Source organism: Amblyomma americanum, chromosome 2, assembly GCF_052857255.1.
Source record: "Amblyomma americanum isolate KBUSLIRL-KWMA chromosome 2, ASM5285725v1, whole genome shotgun sequence".
NCBI lineage: Eukaryota > Metazoa > Arthropoda > Arachnida > Ixodida > Ixodidae > Amblyomma > Amblyomma americanum.
The window spans coordinates 148,323,725-148,346,019 of record NC_135498.1 but is presented as its reverse complement, the minus strand read 5'-3'; the positions used below and the strand labels follow the sequence as shown (position 1 = coordinate 148,346,019).

General features: G+C 48.4%; 1 protein-coding gene across 3 annotated transcripts in view; it reads right to left on the bottom strand.

The window, feature by feature from the left end:
• LOC144121890 (monocarboxylate transporter 13-like) overlaps window positions 1-22,295 on the bottom strand; it is a 149,153-nt gene that overhangs the window by 11,891 nt on the left and 114,967 nt on the right. For all 3 annotated transcript variants that reach the window (XM_077655314.1, XM_077655315.1, XM_077655313.1), the window contains 3 exons: window positions 8,961-9,260; window positions 2,104-2,370; window positions 952-1,095 (listed from right to left, as the gene is read on the bottom strand). In XM_077655314.1, coding sequence (XP_077511440.1) covers window positions 952-1,095; window positions 2,104-2,370; window positions 8,961-9,087 — 538 coding nt within the window. In that variant the 5' untranslated portion in view covers window positions 9,088-9,260. The remainder of the gene's footprint in view (window positions 1-951; window positions 1,096-2,103; window positions 2,371-8,960; window positions 9,261-22,295) is intronic.

The following is a 22,295-nucleotide window of genomic DNA, read 5'->3' as shown; positions in this document are numbered from 1 at the left end:
AACTGAGCAAGGTCTCGATCAGTCTTGGGGTAGCATGTTACTTGCCGATGCCTCAGACCCATGGTAACAAACACTAAGACTACGTAACCGTGAATGCCGGCGCACACACGGTTGAGAAACGCGATCGTCATTCGTGCCAACTTACTTCCCCCAGCATTCGCAGAGTCCCTGGTGAGGACTGGTAATGCATCACCTCCGTAGCCCACACGATTGTAATTGGTTTCACCAACATCGTCGGCAGCCCAACTATGTCCACTGAAGGAGACAGGCCGCTCCAGTTCACTCTATCCTGTGCTAGCTGCGGCGAACGTATTCCACTAGGGGCCCTTATGAACTAGCTTAACTTGTTACACTACATATACACCGCGTCATCATAATTTGCTCGGAATAAATTGCTAATTTTCTCTATGCTCATTGTGATGGATTCATCTTGTGGAACTGTTTCATCACGGGCAATGGCCGGACCATTTGTGGCGACGCTTGATTTCTGCTTTACAACCGCAAGACCGTCTATAAGGTAGGGTTTGGTATATTTCGTTATTTTAAAAAATGCATGAAGCGGAGGGTGGCCTGTAAGGCTTCTCATCATCTGCGTTGGTGATTGTGCTCTCTTCGTCAAGTGAAACGCGAACGATAAAATGCAAGCACAAACAAAACATCAAAAATAACTGTAGGCAACAGATTCAAACCCGGTTACTCATCATCATTGACGAGAAGGGATAGCACTTCAGATATCCATGCATCCACGACATCTTATCACCACTGAATGCAATTTTATTTCGGGATTATTCCTTACAGAACCGCACGCGTTTGATTATGGGCAAATAGGGCTGATAATTTCAATGCCACACTAGAGAAAGGCACCTACAGCACAACTGCATTGGCTCATACGCACGCAAAGACGTAACAGAGGCGTTTAAGGCAGGATAAATGAGCGTGTGTACCACTAACCATGCAGCAAGCCGAAGGTTACTGCGAGGACAGAGACGTTGCTGGCACAGTAGGCGCCGAACATCCCGCCCACTTGGCAGAGAGAACCGAACATAATCAGTGGCCAGGGAGGGCACCACCGGAGCAGGAACTTGGATAGAACTCCTGGAGGACATTGAACCAAGACGGGAAATAAAGTATTTTGAGCGTTCTCTTAAACGGTTGAAGAAACGTTGAAAGGCAGTGGTGCGAAGCTTTTATTTAAGGTAACACCATTTTCAATAAGTGAACCAGAAGGAAGCACAGCAAGGTTTTAACCAGGAATAGGAATGACAGCACTAGGGCACGGAAGCCACTTCGTTGTTGCTCTACAACCCAGCCGCGCCGAACAATCATGCACTCCGCTCTCCACATTAATTGCTCAAATCAAACTGCTATCGCGCGGCCTGCAGTCCTGAATGGCCTTTCTAGGTACATTATAACTACGATGACGAAATGCAAAAATGCGCTTGTTCGCTTCGCGTCAATGTAAAAAGGAGTGAATTCGTCAGAGAAAACACCTCAGGATAAAACGGGTGACTGGCAAATTTGTACCAGAATCCACGCGTTGTATCGCGTTCAATTTCGAAAGTGAGCGAGGGCACTTCAATGCTGCAGAGAAATTCCTTGGCCCATATTTTTATGGTTTATGGTTTTTATGCTGTTTGTTTCCATACCGAAGATACGGAACACTCCAATTTCCTCACGCAAATGTACCGGAAATCGAGAACTATACTGAGTGTATCGGTATACAAAACCAGTCGCAAGAGCGGGCTGCACATTCCGATTCCCCCCTGCTTTGAATATACAAAGTTTTCACCTTAATCTCAACATTTTCTATCGGAAAACCTTACATTGTTTTTACCTTCTACCACGTTGAAAAAATCGGCGCTGGCGCACCGCCACGAAGCCAACCTTTGCAAAAATGTGTCCACTGAAAGGGACGCTTGTATCACGTAGTTTCAGATGGCACATTTTGCAGAGTGCCCGAACTCCGGACGACACTCCGCTCGTGGCTCTAAACTGCCTTGACTGAATTCTTTTAGGCCGGAAGATTGACGTGCGAACTTTATGAGACCACGCACTGCGTCGAAGGCCATGCCGCTTATGAAGAAGAAAGTTCAACACGCTCACCTGAGAAGGCGACGGCTGCCGAAGTGAGGCTGACCGACCACGCCGTCTCCTGCCGGGTCGTTTCAAACTCGGCTATGAAGTTCACGAAGAGGAACCCGATGGTGCGCAAGGTGACGCCCGTCATGAACGTCGTGGCAACGCACGCTGCTCCGATGACCCACTTGTCCAGGCTGTGGTCAGGAGGCACGGCGTGTTTTCTAGTGCCGACGGGTACAATCACCGCGGGCTGATTCGAGAGCCACTTCGCAGGTTTATGGATGGCGTCCACTGCACGGGTTTATAACCGAAAATTTAACAAGAACCTATGGCGCATTCAGCGCTTATGACGCCAATGAAGGCAATTAGCGCGCATGATGTCATTTGCACCTGGACGGCAAGCCGAAATGCAATTTTATATGCACCGCAAATGCATTGTAACCGATTTGAGATACAACTAATCTGACACAGAGCATTTTCCTTCCGATAGTGGCGAGAAGCTCGCGTTGAGTAATAATATTTAGCATTCTTAAGAGCCCACAAACACCCTGTCGTTACAACACGCCGTCACGAGAATGCTTTGCTGGCGTGCAGGGCTTCACTCACAGACGACATCAGTTACATATATAGAATGTTTATCTTCTGTGAGTGCAAAAAAAAAAGATTATAAACGAATCAAGGTGGGATTAAAATATTAGTTTCAATTTTTGTTTAGCATTTCTAGCTTTCTACCAAATAGTGAAGCGTCTTAAGTAGAGAAACGAGCAAATTATCTTTACACGCAACAATTGGTAAAATAGCCCTGAAAACCTCAAAAACTATGGAGCTAAATATTGCAGAGAAGGCTCTCAACTATTGCATTAATTAGGGACCTGCGCACCCCAACCATCTCAGTGGTAAAATAGCAGTCTCCTTACTCTACCTTTTAAGAATTCCACAATCATGTAGACTGTTGTAGCGGCAATAGCAGGATCTAGACTCATGGCGGCACAGTGCAAACGCTCTAAACACGATGAGAAAGAATATCGAACCTTTCTGAACAGATACATGTTATTTCTATAAATGCGGACCAGAAGCAGCAAGAGCCAATGGAAGCCATCCTTCTACACGTGGAAGGGTATTCTTTCGTTAGGAACTCCAATGTTTGTCTTTCTACCAACGAAGTGAACTTCTTGGGTTACAAGATGTCATTGTGCATGCGGTTGGGGTATTGGTATTCTTCAATCGGGTGATAGAGAAATGCACCAAATATAACTTACAAAAATCATTTGGCACCGTCGAAAACTTTAGCAGTCAAGCAGGCATTGCGGAATTAGGTTGTAGAACAGCTTTATGTAAAAAAAATGGCTGCGGCATATGCAGAGCTAACCCTAGCTGGTTACGCAAGCGAAAGCTTTCATAACCACGTGGTACGCGTTGCGTTGCGCACGATGAGAACTCACTTCCAGCGGCTCGCCAGTCTCCGCAGTGGCTGCATCCAAGGCCCGTCGCTGTCTTCTTTCAGCATCTTTCACGACGCTCCAGCTTTTCATCGGTTTCGGCTGCCCGTTTAACGCGTTTACGCTCCCTAACAATTGCTACATCCCTCGCGCAGTTGGCAATGCCGACCAGATATCAGACTCGGTCCGATATCTGCGAGTACCCACTCTCGAGGATGTCGGCTCTGGCTGTCTTGCTTCATCCATAGCGAGACACTGGACAGGCAGCGCGCGGCTGCAGCCGTTGCGAGTCACGTTGTACTTCACGGGGTTACTTACGCAGCTCTGCTCCTACTGTTAAAGGTCACTCATGCAGACACAGCGAAATCAGCGCCGCTAGGCTAGAAGAGCTTTCGCTTTAAATTACTGGAAGATATCCATAGCTGGTGCGCTGCTACCATAGTCTTCCATAATTTAAGGTCAGCAATAACTTCCAATAAGAAACGGTGTCAAACACAGAGATACGATCTCGCCAAAGCTGTTTACCGCATGTTTACTGGAGGCATTCGGAGGCCTGGATTGGGAACAGTTGGGAATAAGAGTTATACAGATTAATTTAGTAATCTGCGATTCGCTGATGACATTGCCTTGCAAAGTCACTCAGGAGATGAAATGCAAAGCATTATAAATGATTCAGACAGGCAGAGCAGTACTGTGGGTCTAAAAATCAATATGCAGAAAACCAAAGCAATGTTCAACAGTCTCGGAAGGAAACCGCAGTTTACAACTGGTAGCGATATGCTGGAAGTGGTAGGGGAATACGTCTACTTAAGGCAGGTGGTGACCGCAGATCCCATCACGGGTGTTAGTTAACTAGAAGAATAAAAATAGGATGGAGCGCATTTGGCAGGCTCTCGCAGATCACGAATGGCAGTTTGTCAATATCCCTCAAGCGAAAGTATACAGCAGCTGTATCTTACCGGTACTCAACTATGCGGCAGAAACGTGGAGGCTAAAGAAAAGGGTTCGACTTAAATTAAGGACAGCGCAGCGAGCTATGGAAGGAAAAACTATAGCTGCAACGTCAAGAAACTGCAAGAAGGCAGAATGGGTCAGTTATCAAACACGGTTGAATGACATCCTAGTCGAAATCAAGAGGAAGAAATAGGCTTGGGTAGAACATGTGATGCGAAGTCAAGATAACCGATACTCTTAAGGGTGACCGACTAGATTCTAAGGGAAGAGAATTATAGCAAGTGGTGACAGAAGGTTAGGTGGCCTGATGAGAGTGAGAGTTATAACGTTTATCCACTGATTCTAAGGTCTTCGGAGTTGTTATGGGTGGAGTCCCTAGTCGAGGACTCCTGCAGCAGCTGCGTTAGCTTGGGTCTGTTCGACCAGTGAAAGCTGATCTGCTTGTTCCCAGCTGGGCTTTGCTACCTCCCACTGCTCTGGTGTGGCATATTGTATGGCTAGAAATGGAAGGTTGTGTTGCCGCCCCGATGTGGGGTGGTACAGTGTGGCTGTCTCTCAGCAGCATGGGGCATGCGGGCTTGTATGTCATGGGGTGCTTCTTATTCAGAATAAATAAGCACTGATATGTATTTGTTTGGATCTTTCTCGAGCTTACTTTGTTTTTGATGATTATGACGTTGATGATGTTGATGATGATGATGAATATTTATGACGGAAGGGCATATGTGGCCAAAGATCGCCATGGAACAAGGTTTTTTTTTGTTTTCTGCTCAAGGTGGAGTAAAAGACCCAATTCCCAAGCATTTCGCCCTAGAGATGCCTAGAGATGCCCTAGAGGGTAGGCAAAAGCTTGTACCCATTGTATCACCGGTGGGTACCCGGTGGCAGCTGCAGGGTGGCAGCAATTGACCCAGGAAAGAACTGATTGGAGAGAGATGGAAGAGGCCTTTGTCCTGCAGTGGGCGTAGTCAGGCGTATGAAGGTGATGACTTTTCAGGCACGTGATCATTGCCAACATAAATGCTTGGTTTTCTGTGAATAAAGTCAGTTGATGTCTAGAGTTTTTGTTGTCTCTTCCCCTTTCGACCCTGTGGCTTCGAGCTAGTACTATGTCATCTCTATCCAAACACCAGTTTTTCCAGCTTTCCACCTTAAATGACAACATAACAACAGTCGCATGACTCCTTTTTTCGAGAAAGGCGGGAGGGCCCATACTTTCCGCGCCTCTGTGGACCAAGGACGCTGCTCCGGACTAGTAAGCGGCACAGTGACTGGCTTGAGAACAAAACGCATGCGATTACATCACAGTGCTCTATATGGACTTTTCAGGCACGTGATCATTGCCAACATAAATGCTTGGTTTTCTGTGAATAAAGTCAGTTGATGTCTAGCGTTTTTGTTGTCTCTTCTCCTTTCGTCCCTGTGGCTTCGAGCTAGTACTATGTCATCTCTATCCAAACACCAGTTTTTCCAGCTTTCCGCCTTAAATGACAACATAACAACAGTCGCATGACTCCTTTTTTCGAGAAAGGCGGGAGGACCCATACTTTCCGCGCCTCTGTGGACCAAGGACGCTGCTCCGGACTGGTAAGCGGCACAGTGACTGGCTTGAGAATAAAACGCATGCGATTACATCACAGTGCTCCTTATGGACTGCGTTGGAAAGAACAATTGTTTGGACAGGAAGCTCTCACCTCGCACTACCGGACATTACCTGACGACGCTTTTACCAGAGTACCTAAGCCGTTCCGCGGGAACAAGTTTGTTTGCCATGCGAGGTGGCACAACGATAACTTTCCCTTACCAAATGGCGGCTACTCAGGTGAGAAGATGAGAATAACTCCAAATCATTCAGGTTTGACTATTAGTCTCATCATAGTATCAGTGTGTTCAGCTGTTTAATCGTTTCTTCTACCAGCACATCTCCGACTGCCAATTGTGGTCTTATGGTTGTACCCACAGTACATTCCTCATGCACAGGAAGGATGCGGTGTATTTTTTTTCACAGTAAAAGATTACTGGCTAAGCGCCCCATGGTGTCCAGAAATGTATTTGTTTCAACGAAAGACTGGAAAGTGGCCTGTGTACAAGTTCTATTTATAGAAAGCAACCGAGAGCCTGGTTATTGTTTTTTTTTTCGGCAACGATGCAGAACATCTTCCACAAAGCTCGGTGAAGGGTAGGTATGAGGCTTTAAGTACAGGATTCACATAAGCCAGGCGCACATCTCCTCCTGTCACCGTGCTCCCCTGCTTGACGGCAAACAATCGTCACTGGTGTCGTGCACAGCTGGACACCGCGCGCAAAGCCTGCACATGTGCTGTCGCGATCCACCCGTCGCAAACATTACCTCATTTCTGGCTTTCTACTCAGTAGAACTGCTCTGCAGCCTCGGCAGATTCCTGAACTCGATGCTAACGGTCACGTATGTGCCTTTGTGGGCTCCGAACACTGAACAAGCTAGGCGGTGCAAGTGGACAGTATGTCCTGTTGACATGCTTGCATGGTGTTTACACCAAATCTCGATAAATGACCGATATACACTATATTCGATATGACCATGATTATGACCATGAATGACACATAAAATACTCCATATTGTTACGTAGCGGCCAGCCGAAGAATGAGACGGGTTGACTGACGCAATGAGATGATTTGATAGCCACTGGCGTAGTGCGAGCGCCCTGTTCCTCACCACTGCCAGTTTCGTCGTCTTCGTCACACTGCCCGGCGCCACCAAGAGATCGTCCCGATCGGTGACAGAGAGACGCGCGAAGTGGTGATGTGCTTCAGAGGATGGGGGCATAGGACGGAGAAAGTGGTGATGTGCTGACCACCACGATAAAGCAGATGGCTGAATGATTCTTGGTTCGTGAAGCTTCCGGGCCGCAGGTCACCAGGAGCCGACGGCCGAGGCCCCAGGACGCGCCGAACCGAACGGCATGGGCAGGGGAACGGTGTCGTCACGTGTGGGCAGCGTCTCGGGTCGGGGGTGTCGGGTCCTTGCGTCCGGTTCAGTCCGTCGTCTCCAGTGGTATGGGCGGTGGACGGAGCGGGGGAATAACTGCGAAATCGGTTCGGGTCTGAAAGGCTGGGGCACGGCCGGGCGACGCAAGCCAAGAACTCACGGCCGACGACCACGGCTGACGCATGCGCCTAAGCTCCAGGACCACGATGGGGATGAACTCCGAACCTCACAACAAATGTTACGTGAAGGCCAGCCGAAGAATGAGACGGGTTGATTGATGGCAATGAGATGATATAATGGTCACTGGCCTAGTGCGAGCGCTCTGTTCCGCGCAACTTCGTCGTCTTCGTCACGATATTTTTATTTTGCACGCTCTACGGCAGTGCTCCAATCAACCTTAAGAACGTATCTGCAGCTTGAGAAAAGTCTCATACTCCACTTAAAGTTGCATCAGTCTGGAGTACGCAGTTTGCTTAGTCGATTATGGTTCTACTAACGAGGTTTTGCTACTATTTTATCCTTGTGCGGAGACAAAAATTAAACGATGTTTGCAAAATAATTATTCGTACCTTAGAGGCAGGACAGCAGTCGAAGCCCCGACCTCATGCTCCGTGGCACGAAAGTATCACCACAGGGTTATTATGCGTTAAGTTCAAAGATTTGGACGGTGACTTTGTGTGCATTCTTCCTTTATGTGCGAGGTGCTGCATTTATTTCGTTTCCGCCTTTAGCTTAATGTTCATTTCATACAAATACGTCGTTATGCCAGTCGCTAGGATGCTAAGAAATTTCGTCATGTGTCTCTGCTTGGCGCGCCTTTGTGTGGCGGAATGTCCTGGCGCTCTTAGGATCCAGGGGCCTGAGTGCCCCGAATTCGTTTGTTATAATAAAGTTCTTCGCTGTCTCTTCCTGTGTGAACATAGCAAGTGCGTGGCGAAAGGCTGAAACGAATTTATAATCATTGTGTTGTCCTTATATAAGAACGAACTTCGATAACCAATGATCTAGGATTCAAATGAAGCTTCTTTAATTACTAGAGAAAACAATACTTTAAGGGTGAATTCGTATTCTTGCGTTCAAGATTATTTATTGCAAAAGTTGAAACGTTTCCGAAGAGTAGAATGTGATCAATGAACTATAGAGAAAACAACTCACTGACTTTTTGATTTATATTGCTGAAATATTCCAACGGTTATTATTAACGAACATCAAGTTTTTCCTTGTTCACTTCTCGTTTTGCGTCTCTTCTTCACATTCTTCTTAGTGACGTCACTTTGCACTACGGGTAAAATATAAGAAGCGAATGGTTTTAAGCCTACTAAAACTTAAGTGACATTAGCTGCATCGCCAATTTCCGTGTGAGCATCTTTGTCTTAAAATACTGGCATCAGTGCGTGGCGCCGCTACAAAAAAGTTCCTGAAAACTCAACTTTGAGAAAGATAAATGCGTGCTTGTTATAGCACACTTCACGGATTTTCTTGTGCGCGAGTGGCGCACCATGCTCATGCGATCGACTTACCTCGCATTTCTAGAGCCCCGCACTCGTTCTGGCCTACTTGCAAGGATGGCCGCCTGGGCCTGAGGTCGTTGTCGCCGCCAAGATCGCGCCGGTGGCCCGGCAACGCCAACTCGGGGTTGGGCGCCATCGTGAGACCAACTGCGGCGTCGCGCGCCCACGCTCAGGTAGTGCGAGTCAAACTTTGAGTGTGCGACAGCGGGCCAGCCGGAAAGGAATACGCAGCAGCAGACCGGGGCTTTCCCTCGCAGCTTGCAGCGTCGCAACGCCGGGACAAGGTTGGCGAACAACGTTGCTCGGCACCTGGGAAGCGGCACGCGATCAGCAGCCGTAGACCAGGCGCTCTATGCGGAGCACATGGGATGACGCAGGCGCAAGCGCGACAGCTGAGCGCAGGTAGGCCACCCGTCTTAATAGGTCCTGGCAAATCATGCACCGCTGCCTGGCGTGGCAGTGTGCGGCGCAGCGTTGCGTTTACAGCGTTAAGGCAGGTGTAGCCAAGCCGGAGAACATGTGACGGGTCTTCGCGGGTTCCAACGCACTCCGTAGCTGCTCGACAGCCACTCTACCGGATTTTATTCCGAGGAATAGCATTCGATCCCCCCTCCCCCTCCCATCCCCGGCGCTCCTGACAACAAAGTGCAGAGGCCGGCCTGCTGAACGGCAAACAATGGCCGTGCACCCACAAATGGGCAACAAAGAGCATAGCGCAGCATGTGGCTTGAGAGAAACAGCGCTGGACAATCCGAAAATTTTCAGAGCTGAAATGGGTCAACAATTTGAGCAGAAGATGCCATTCATTGATTAGACTCCAATTCCTACAATGAGTTGTCCACTGCGTCAGTCGAATGGAATGAAATAAAGCCAACACGTGTTTAACCTCGACTTTTCCCTGTCTTGTCTGTGTACCACTGCCGTTCCGGGAGCACTAGAATGAACGAACGAACGTCGATTAGTCGCAACAATCGCAGTCGAGACAACAGTTCTTAATGCCAAGCCGCCACTTCACGAGGTCAAACCCAGCCAAGAATACTGTAACGTCCATGACTTTTAGGGTGCAGAGATAAATTAAATATTGCTGCAAACGGGTCTCGAAATTGCGGCGGCTCGAACGCATAAGATTTGGTGGCCCCTTAACGAGAGCACTATGCTATCGCCACAACCGATCACGCCTCGTGTTAACCCCTGTAACGCAATCTCGCGCTGTGCATTGCAAGTCGTCGTCTTCATCAACTTCCATCTGCAGCGCGAACCAGTGAGATCATGTTAGCCGCGATCAGATCTCAAGCTGAATCTAATATCGTCGACAGACATGCCGACGACCCAGAAAAGAAAATCATGAGCCAACCAGGCTAAACACACGCTTTCGGAGGTCTACTCGGTTTAACCACATTTTTAAAGCCTTAGGTACAGATTCACTTAACATAAAATGGAACACGGGAGCTGTGGTTTCCGCACCTCGCGAAGCGCTGCTGCCGTGACCTGGCAATGTTCGACGGCGGAAACGAATGCGCACTAAGCACGGCCGGCGGCTCTTTCCGCCCATGTGTCTAGTGCCGCCCATTCTCGCCGCTTCTAGGCGGCAGCGCTTCGCAAAGCGCTGAGGTCACGGGCTTCCTTGTTCCGTTTCATATCGAGCGACATCGACGTACATACATCTTCGACACGTTGTGTCGCGTTTTAGCAATGCCGCAGGCGCTGTTCTATAAAAATGGCACTATGTCTTTGATGGTCACTCAGGGATCATTGCAAAACCTTCTTTTTCACATATTTTGTTTTTGCCAGGAACTGATGTGTGTAACGGATGTTAGGAAACACGTAAGAGAAAGCGCTCACATATCAGGACACAAAAACAAAAAAAAAGCACAACCAACAAAGTCATACCTCACCAGTGGAGCTGGAACCCAGCAGTACCGTTCATTTGCAGTTGCGGCAACACAGGTGCGCAAGGACATTAATGATAAGCATCACGTTTCGCCACATCCGCAGAAGGTTTATTTTTCCAGGGCATAGCAACAGCTCTACAACTTCAACGGTGCCATCAAATCTTTCTACATGATACTTCTCTTCAATGAATATATAACGACGGCGAAGCATATGCAACATAATCACGCTTATCAAGAAAGGAATGAATAGGAAGAATTTTTTTCCAGCACGAAAGCACTGCTTAAGGAGGTCAAACCGATTCACCAGTTTTTTATGAAGCTTGACTTTAAGAATGACATTGGCCTAACCATAAACAAAGTAAATAAATATTGCCGAGACTGGGATTCGAACCCGCGGCGGAGCTAACAGATCAGGCTCTCGTGCAGCTCATACAGTCCATCCGGGGTGATGAAAGCAGTCTTCTCTATGTCACACTCATCCATTTCCATCTGCCACTACCCCCTTTAAAGGTCGATGGACAAAAAATAACGGGCATGTCGCAGGCGATCAAGCGCGTCATCGATGCGCAGAAATGGACATACGTTTTTCTTCGTCACTCTGCTGAGGCGCCGGTGGTCAACACAAAACCGAAGTGTGCCGTCTTTTTTTTTTCTTCACCAGCACCACCGGAACAGCACGAGGGCTGTGAGATGGTTGGATAATGTCATCGGCCAACACTTCGCGCACTTGATGTTGTATCGTTTCACGTTCATTTAACGAAACCCGATAAGGTGACTGACGAACAGGATGACAGCGTAGTCGGTAACTATTCTGTGCTTGGCTTTTGGCGTCTTGCTTTGAGCTATGTGGCGGTAATGACTCGTACGCTTCATGCGTTGGCGTGGACAACGTTGTGGCAGGAACATGGCACTGCAGCAATACGCGTTGGCGTTGACAACATGCTGCAGAAACACGGCACTGAAGCTCAGGCCGCCGGCGTACTATCGGGGGCAAGTCTCCCGAACACGGAAGAAGCAATCTAGGTCAATAGGTGTCGCATTTCTCAACTAAAATCTGCTTTCACTGCACCATACTGGAGAACGTACGTGCGTCCGACCATCTCTTTCGCAAATGTGGCTATATTCAACTGCCTAATAACCAAGCTATCGGCTTTTGTTCCCGGGTATGCATCCTAGAGAGTTGTGTCCCCAATAGTACATTTGGTCGATTGGCGTTGACGACGCGCATTAGTGGCTCCCTTGGTCATTGGAGATCTCACTTGCGCGTTCAGGTTCGCGGCGGTTGTGATCATCTGCAAAAAACTGTGCTTTCGCATAATATATGCAGATCAGCAGGTCTAAACCATCAGCCTTTTTTTCTTGTCTTGTTTAGGTTTGATGGAATAGCGAACTCAATACTTCATGCCGAAACCTAACAGGGCAGGGGTGAACGCAATCTCCTGGCTACATGCGAAATACGCGACAGTGGTTTGCGAGGGTCCAGCTATGAACAGAACTGCCTCCAACGTTGTCTCCCTAGTCTCCCTAGGTGGCGCTTTATTTGTCGTTGAGCTCGGCGACAAAGGGCAAGATCATACGTCCCACCTTCACCAGATGACCACTACGACATGCTATTCACGATGCCTGAACTAGAAGCTGCGCTTTCCTCGTGTAGGCGTCCATCTGCACCTGGTCCTGACGGGATTTCGTACGCGTCCCTCTCTCACCTTGGCATGGAAGGCCGAACTGTGCTGCTCAGTTACTACAATGATACATGGGCTTCCGGAATCGTTCCAGAACACTGGAAGATCAGCCGCCTGGTTGCACTTTTGAAGCCTGGCAAACGTCCTTATGAGCTTACCTCATACCGGCCAGTTGCACTAGCAAGCTGCGTCGGCAAAGTTATGGATCGAATGATGCTGGCGCGGCTCGAATGGTTTTTAGAGCAGAATGCTCTCTATCCGGATATGATGACCGGGTTCCGGGGGGGGGGGGGGGGGGGGACGTTCTTCGATTGACAGCGTAATCGACCTCATATCGACAGTGGAACATGAAAAACGTAGTCGCCGACTCGTCGCTGCTGTCTTCTTGGACATCAAAGGGGCCTACGATAATGTATTTGATGACGCCATCCTTGATGCTCTTGACGACATTGGCGTTGGCGGACGGATGTATTCGTGGATTGGGAGCTACCTCAACGGCCGGTCTGTTTACATGTCTACGCCTGATGGGGAGACTACACGTCATCAGGTTTGCCGTGGAGTTCCTCAGGGAGGAGCTCTTAGCCCAACCCTATTTAACATGGCATTGATTGGACTGGTGAATGAACTTCCCACTAACATTGACATCAGTGCCTATGCTGATGATATCTGCATCTGGGCGTCGGGTTCGACACGTCCGCAAATGCGTGCGAGATTACAACGTGCCGTGTCATCTACTTCAAGGTACCTACGGCGTCAGGGTTTGCACTTGGCAGCTCAAAAATGTGCTGTGGCCGCATTCACGCGCTAGTCTGTCTGCCACTACCCGGTAACTCTTCAAGGGGTTGCAATACCATACGTCGCCCACCACAGATTTTTGGGCATTTTTATTGACCGCGATCTGTCATGGTCGAGGCATATAAACATGCTAAAGAAAAGACACTCTTTTTTGCCATGTGCTTCGCTTTGTGGCCGGCAATAAATGGGGCCCAACGGAGCGCTCCTTGTTTCGACTTTACTATACCCTCTTTATTGGCTACATTCGTTACAGCCTTCCTGCACTCTCTAACATGAGTATTTCCTGCCTGGGGACATTAGAGAGTGTCCAAGCACAGGCGCTCAAGATATGCCTCCGATTACCACGTTGTGCCTCGAACAAAGGCATGATTGAGGAATCTCGTGCGTGCCCAATATCGGTATACCTGTCACACGAACCACTTCGTGTATATTTACGTGCGCTTGCACGGCACCGCTGTCACCCGCTGACGAAGACTTTTGATGAGCGACCGGACAGCAGTTTTGCACGCGCACTGCGCTTCCATCGCTCCGAATTGCCATCAGACTATGCCCTGCCGCATCATTTCTTGCAGCCCCCATGGGTAATGGCTCAGCCTTCAGTCTGCCTGCATGTCCCTGGCATAATCAAGAAGTCTGCGATGCCGGTTAGCGGACTGAAGCAACTAGCACTTGCCTACATCTGGTCAGAATACCACAAATGTGTGCACGTCTGCACGGATGGATCTGCGTCTCCAAATGCATCAATAGCAGCTTTCGCAATCCCTGCACAACAGACGACCCGCAGATTCATTTTGGGACACAAGTCTACTTCAACCGCTGCAGATCTTGTGGGCCTTCGGGAATCGATTCGCCACATCTGCGGAAAACCGCCTCAGGAGTGGTGCATTTTCACCGACTGTAAACCTGCGCTACACATTTTAGGATGCTTCCTACGCCACACAGCCTACCAAGCTCTGGCTCTTGATATCATTAGTCTCGTATCATTTTCTCAGGGAAACGGCCACCGTAAAGAGTTTCAGTAGATCCCCGGACACTGCGGACTCGATGGAAATGAGACCGCCGACGCTGAAGCAAGGAGCGCCTTCAGCAGTGGCCTGCGTACAGCTGTACCGTTCTCTATAGTGGACACAACTTGTCTCCTTTCGGAATTGATGAGGAGGGCGACAGCTAGGTACTGGGCCCTGCCAGACACCCGCCACATCCGCCTTAAACGGCTAGATCCGACGATGACCTTTTCAGTTCCTCGCGGAATACCTCGCCCTATTGCATGCGTTATCCGCAGACTACGTTTAAATGTTGCATTCACGCGCAAATACTTGCACTTAATAGGACAAGTGGACTCCCCGGAATGTACCACATGTGGCGTGCTAGAGACTATAGAACATGTTTTAGTGGCGTGTCCAGCGTATGCCCGTGAAAAACTCATACTCGCATCTGCTCTGAAGCCTATGGACACATCGCTCCTCTCTGAGGATTTGATCCTCGGCGCTTGGCCAGATAGTTTTAGAACTGTAAAGGGAACGCGAGCGCTCTCACGCTTTTTGAGCGACACGGACCTTGTCTCACGTTTGTGATGTCAGAAAGTGTGCCTTTTTTTTTTAAAGTAGTTTTTCATCTGCCTCCTCCCATCATCGTCGTCCCCCATCGTGACCTTCTTTTATCTCCTCTTCCCGTCCCCCAGAGTAGAGTAGCAGGCCAGATATTTATTTTTCAGGCCAACCTCTCTGCCTTTCCTATCAATAAACCCTCTCTCTAACAGGGCAGTGTGAGAACCCGTGGAAAATTCAGTGCAGGATTCCTTAAAAAGTGGAATAATATTGGATGTAAAATGTGATATTTGTTTTCTTTGCAGTGTAAAGTATGATGGAAGCAGTATTAATTTTTCTTTTCAAAGAAAACCTTGCCTGCCTCATATTAACCATTATTTCCAATTTTGGAAGCCTGCGACACTCAGGTGAATAGTAGGGCGCTTAGTATTTTATTATTCTGGAAATATTTTTCAAGTCAGGTTTTGAAATAAAGATATATATGGCAGTATGCGCACAGTCATCGTGTTTGCCGCTTCTTTTCCTGCTCTGCCTGTTTATGCAGTTTAGAGAGCAGCTTTGCCTCTGGCAACTGACATTCGTGGACTGCCGCCGCGCAGACCACGCTGATAACACTGTCAGATGGAGGGCGGGAAGCGTGCAAAAAAACGTTTTCGTAACGAAAACAATTTTGTTTTCCCTTTTTGGTAATTGCTCGTGAGTGCAGCCACAGAACTTTGTTAAACTTCGATACAGAAGTCGCGTTGAGGAGGTCTTGCATTATTTGTCTGGGCCTTTAAGCTTAGTAAGCGCTCAATACCGCTCAAACAGTTCCGAAAGCAGCTCACATTTGAGGGCAGAAACGTCAGTTAACGTCACCGGTGGCAGCAGAGATCAATCAGTGAGGCCCGTCATGCTCTGGCGCCAGTTAACTGAACCCGAACTCCCACGTTTCGCAAGCACTTCAGTAATGAAAAGAAGAAAGAAACAATGAACTGGTATTCGAGATCGCGGCTTTCATTTAGCAGCACGATCCCAGCCTATCTTTATTCGTGTTTCAGTCGCTCTTAACGAGTGAGTACGTTATTTCATCGGCACGAAGAGAAGGTGTCGGTTGTGAAGAACACAGGAACCGGACTAAAGACGAAAGCTCAGCTCACTGAAGTTGGGAGCTCCCGAGCGCAGCATCGTCCAACGAAATCGATTACCTCTTCACGCCTGGCTGTGCTTTCGTCGTATATCTAACAAAAGCATGGACACAAAAGAAACTGTGCGACACAGGGACCGTTAGCTAACAATCCAGTCGTATTGCCGGTTTTTGATCTCAAGTTATCCCTAAACGAAGGCAATGAGTGGATGTGCTATCATTAATGAACATCTGTCACGGAAGGCGGGTCACTAAAGAAAGAGCGCAATCAGCCTTCGACAAACCTTTCAGCAGATCAACACGTATGGCTCATCTACCCTTCACTGGCGCTTCAAAATGCGGAACTTTTACTTCTTGGCCGGAATAATTCATAGAACCCCGTTAAGTGAAAAAAAAAACTCTTTTCTCATGTTTTAAGGACAATTGTTAAATATTCTTGTCTTTTCGCACACAGGGCTACAGATCTAATGAAACGCCATTTGAAAGTTTACTTTCGGCTTACTCCCTTCCCTCCCTCTTCTTTCTATCCCCGCCCACCAGCGCACTTATCGAATTATGGATCAGGAAACAGCTAAAATTTAAGCTTTCTTTGCTGTGTACCGTCTTTGCTAGCCTCTAACCACTGCTCACGATGTCTAAGACTTCAAGATGTATGCGAAATTACGCGCAAAGAACCTCACTCAGCTCCCCATTAAGTTTCGCCCCTCCACGTACGGCGACTGGATGCCTCGCTCAACGCATGGCAGCGCGGCCGTCGTTCTCTGCATGGCAGAGCCTGTGCATTTGGCTTATCACCGTGCCTTGCGGCAAACTAGGCCACCGTGTCTACGACGGACTCTGGCGTCCCCACACAGATTTCACGCGCAATGTTTGATTTACAGACGACTGCGTTAAAAAAAAAAAGTTTTTTTTTCAATTATAGGCGTACGAATTCTCAGCTCGCCCGTACGAGGTACTGTATTTTAAAGACTGGCTGCTACAAGAGAAGTATAAATCACGCAAACAAAATAAAAACAAAGCCCCATCCTAAGCATTCATCCCTACTATTGGGAATAATGAGAGTGAAAACCTAGTAGTGTTTTAACGTAGCTGAACCAAGTAGACGCGCGTATGCATGTGTTTAGCCTGGTTGGCTCATGGTTTTGGTTTGCTGGGTCATCGGCACGTCTGGAGACGATATTAGTTCGATAGTAGTATTAGCTTATGAAAAAGACGATGTGCAATCCACATCGCGAGAATGTGTATACTGCTTCGAGAGTAGTACTAGCTGAAGAAGGCGATGCGCAATGCACAGCATAGCATAGTGCTTTCGCCAAGGTCGAGCTTTACACAAACTCGGTGAGCCGGTTAGAACTCTTGAAGTAGTGCTTTCGTGCTAAAACATTCACTCTTCGGGAAGGTTTTAAAGGTGAAGTTTGAACAGAATGTCTGGCATGAAGGAATGGCATGTAGATAGCTAACTGCTCAAAAACACGTAGCACTTAGTGTACTGACCTGCAAAAGCTCAATTACAAACGCTGTCGGGTCTGTTCCGCTGAGTGCGTATGTTCAATAATCTTTTTGCATTGTTTTTGCAGCCCTGCTGCAGCCAAGCTTTCTGTTGCCTGCAACTTCTTTGCTAACGTATTATTTTCATTATTCGTTCTCTTTTATGGCAGAAAATAGGTTCTCTAGTATCCCGTGCAATCGGGCATGAAAGATGCGTGGAGAATTTTTTTCGTACTAAGGTCTGTGTACAGCAGAATCAATAAAGATGGCTCACAATATTCTTCCTCAAGTAATTATCCCATGTCATACATGATTAACAACTGGGCCTTGTGAATAACAGGGTAGATATTACAGCGCGCAGCCTAAATTTCGCAAGACGGAACCCCTCTGATAGTCCGCTGATAAACAAGCCTCCACAGAGCTCACTTATACATTCCTCCGCGAAAAAATTGAGATCATCCACAAGCAGAACTTCGAAATGCGCTCCCTTGCAGTGCGCAGAAGCAGATGCACGTTGTGAACGCTCGGCAGTGTTTCTTATAGAGCAGCTCACCGAGGCGCGGATAGAAGTTTTCAACTGCTGCCACTGTTCATGGCAGTCATTCCAATGAATACTGACCTTTCCGGATTTCACTACGGGATAACAGTTCTTAGTTGAAGCGTTTCACAAATGTTTTATAGTGAAATGAAATAATAAATAATGATTTGTTGTAAAGATTTGTTGTAAAGTCCACGATGCACTTGTTTACCTTCGAAGAGATTCTGGCATCAACGCTAGACATAACGTCTTGCGTCGGCACGTAGACCGGACCGCAGCCAAAAAACAATTTCGTTCCCGTGTTATCGCACATGCCCAAACCGCATGCTCCCGTCAGAAATAGACGGGGCGTGTCATGCCGCTGGACAGAACCGCATCCTGTTTTCATTCTACTCAATAGAGCGCAGTAGGCTTAGAAATTCCGTCGCCCGTGTCACATGTGCCTGTCATGAGTGGGAGACAGCTGAGATAGTGACCTCGACAGCTGCAGTTGTTCCCACTAAGTGCGCAGAGAGATTCGAGGAGCCGACAACCGCCCTGACGCGGTGCGCCGTCGAGCAGGCACGCAGTCGTGAAGCGACTGCAGAACGACCACTCGCTGTCCTAGCAGTAAACAAGCGCCATTTTTCACAGAGGTATTCCAACACGGAGGCTGAATCTACTCGTAAAAAAGTGCGCAAATTCCAATACCCGTGCGTACACTTCACACGGGAATTAAATATATTGTCAAGTCACAGCTCGACAGGCGTCTGGTATTTTTTCGCATAAATTCGTTAACTGGTTTAGCAATACTAACCGTACAAGCGCGCCTGCGCTATCTAGTTAAGCGTTGTGCTCCGAAACAGACTAGGCTTTTCAATTTCGCACTGAAGTCTTTATCATGAAAGCTCTTGGTTATCCAGGAAAGTGTCGGTAAATCGACGGTACCCGCTACCTAGAATTGCCTTTCCCCAAATTGCACCTACATTGTAAAGATTTTTCGAGCGACAGCCAAGTATTTTGTGCTCAAAGTAATGTGTCGTGCACAAAGGTCTACTGAAACTAGAAGTAGCAAGCAACAGATACGCAGAACGCTAACATTGCTTATACGCCGGCTGAAGCAATGTGACCCTGCGATGTGTCATGCAGCGACGATCAGCAGCACAGCTACGTGACCCGGCCTAATATTTCAAGCCGCTGCCGCACGTTGCCCCTCACTTATCCGGTAAACAACATGTCAGTTTTGGCACAGGAGGCAAGCTGCTTAGAATTGTATTCAATAGACGTGGTGTTCCTGCTTTGATTGAATGTTTTTGGAAGCGTTACCTCTACTCGTCGCGTCTAGAGCATGAGACTTATGCTGATTCCACGGATAAAATGTAAGATGGCGGCCTCCATATCCTCGGCGTTGTATCCCAGTGGTTACCATGGTAGCCGAGGTGGTTTCATAATGCATAAATTAATAACAGGCGGCAGCGTCATTCCCAAACTGCTGCTGTTGCTGACAGGAAGAACGAAAAGGAAAGTGCACAGGCCTGTCCACTGGCTCAAGCCGAACCACAATCGCTGCCCCATTCAGAAAGTAGGAGAGTTGAAAGAGAGAAGAGCCAGTATTGAAAGAATAGACGCGCGCTATAAGGCCCCGGGCCGATCCCGGAGGCAGTGCACTACCGGGCGAACCTGAGGCGGAGGTGAAGCGAGCTTGAAGCACTCCGCCACATTTCCAAAAAGAAGTTTAATATCTAATTGAAAAAAAAACAAATTATTGACGTATATATACATGTCAAGGTTACCGACTACATTGACATTCACAAGTAGACATGAGGCTAAGCATGCAAGGTGAGCCAATGAAAGAGGTACCATAAGCATCTTTGAGCAACTAACAGGAATTGCTTGTGAGCGATTTAAGACGGGTTAGCATACCTATTCACAGGAGTGTCAAACCGCAATAATCTGACACGGAGAAAACAAAAGGACCTTAGCGCCAGTTTGGTCTAAAGACCAGAACAAGACGATCGTTCTAACAGAAATGAATGGGCAAGACCACTGCCGGAGGAACTCTTCCTCTCCCAAGAAAAAGATTTCCTCTGACAAGAAACTGATCAGCTCCCTTCGAAGACGGCCAAGTATTGGCCACACTGCACGGCGTCGAAAGCCGCCAGCAATTAACAGACCCGCAAAAGACCCGCAGCAATTAACAGGCGAGCCAAACGGCCGCTGGGGAAGCGGCCGCAGGAGACAAAGCTCGAAACGCCCTGCCCACGGAATCCCGCATGAACCACGCGCCAAAAGACACGCGCTACCACGCAGGTGACTGTAGCGTGGCGATAAGATTCCGGGAGCGGGAAATTCGGACAGGTACTGGAGCGTAAAACGCCCCACCTCTCTAGCCGATCACAAGTAGGCAGCACTGCCCAAACAAGTTTCCAAACAAAGTCGCGTAGATGGTCTGGGAGAGGCGTCGACGCTATGCGCGCCCATTGAACGCGGCGCATCGGTGAGCGGCCAGCCGCCGGAACAACAGGCAACAAGAGCGAGCCCATAATGTCCACCACACGGTCTGCAACGATGTTGACATCAGGTGCTATTTCGCTTACAGGTCTGAAAAAGGCCACTGACCTAGCATAGAAAGCAGTAGGCTGTTCTGATTGACGTCCATGATTAACCGGGGCCGAGGGATTCAAAAAGCGCAAAGAAGGGCCCAAAAAGTATCGCGCTAGGGTTCGCGCCGGAGACGCGTACCCGAGCAGGATACGCAAAATGCACTTCAAAGCTAACAACGAGGACGTTATGGACAAATTTGGAAAGGCAAAACCGCCTCTCTTCAGTGGTTGTCCAAGAACAGCACGAGCCACAAGCTCGGTTCTACCTGACCAACCTTGACGGACGCCGCGGCCAACATCAAATGCGGTACTTTCTCAGACATCGAGGAAGAGAGTGCTTGAAATGTCTCTGTACATCTCTTTAATGAGAAGCACGAAAGAAGGTGGGAAAAAGAAAGCATCCAGTGAACCGTAAATATACTCATGCTCTAAAAAGTGGAACGCCTTCTTGTAATCGAGGGAAACAAGAAGACCCTGTGCGCGCCGCCGTATAGTATACTTTACGATATCTCACGTTACGGAAGTTATACTACGTATTTCACGACCCGGGATGAAGCAAACCTGGCGGCAGGAAATGAGGGACGGGAGAAGACACCATAGACGGCGACCGAGTACTTTTGCTAATACTTTATAATCTGAATTTTGTAAGGTGATAGGGCGCAAATCTGCCAGACATGTCGAGAAAGGAGACTTTTTATGAATCAGGGCAATGCGGCCTCTTTTAAATAAATCGGAAAAGACATGCCGAGTGAAACAGAGTTTTAACACTTGCGTGAAAATTGGGCCTACAATATGCCAGAATTTTAAATAGAACTCACAGAAAGACCATCTGGCCCAGGTGCTGAGGCTCGTTTCTAGGAATCTAACGCCTCCTTGATTTCACCTTGTGTTGGCGGAGCCATAAGGCCAACATGAAGTTCAGCAGCAACCTGCGGCAAGCCTGCAAAAAATTGGTGTGCGGAAACGTCATCGCGATCAACCAAAAGCAGCGACTTAACAATACCCCGGAAATGAACGCAAAACGCACTGAAATTGCTGCCAACTGGCTGGGCCAGAGCCCTGACGGAAGATGTAAAAGCAGGGTCACCTTGAGGGCACAACAGCTCCTCGCATGCAAACCGAACCCCTTAGGGGGAGCAGTTGGACTCCGTCGACAGCGCCATGCCGCCGCTGTCAAAGAGGATGATCGTAAAAGACGCTGGAGACGCTCCGAAAACTCCTTTTTCCATGCTCACATTGGCGACGATGGCGCCGGGTTGCGCTGAGATATACGCAGCTTCGCCATCACTACGCCCACCTCAGCTGAGACGCGAGTCCTAAGGGCTCGACCAGCAGCGGCGCAATGGTGACGCCACTGCTCCTTCAGACGGTTCCAGTCACCTCCACGGCCCCAACAACCGAAAAACGCAAGGCCTGCGTTAGTCCTGCTCTCGTGCTGACGCCGTGAAAGATGCGCACATCCAAACGTCATGGTCTGTGAGGAGACACTGCAGCCGCGGGAACCCCGAGTGACAGAAGAAAGGGGCGATGGTTTTATATGTATACCGGCGGGGATGGCGGCGTCATTACGTTAGCAGCACACACTGTCCTCGAAAGGCCCGTCGGTACATACGCCCTATCTAACCTGCTCGACAATAATCCGCGACGCCAAGTCCACACAAAGACACAACCATACAGGAGCTCATAAGCGTATG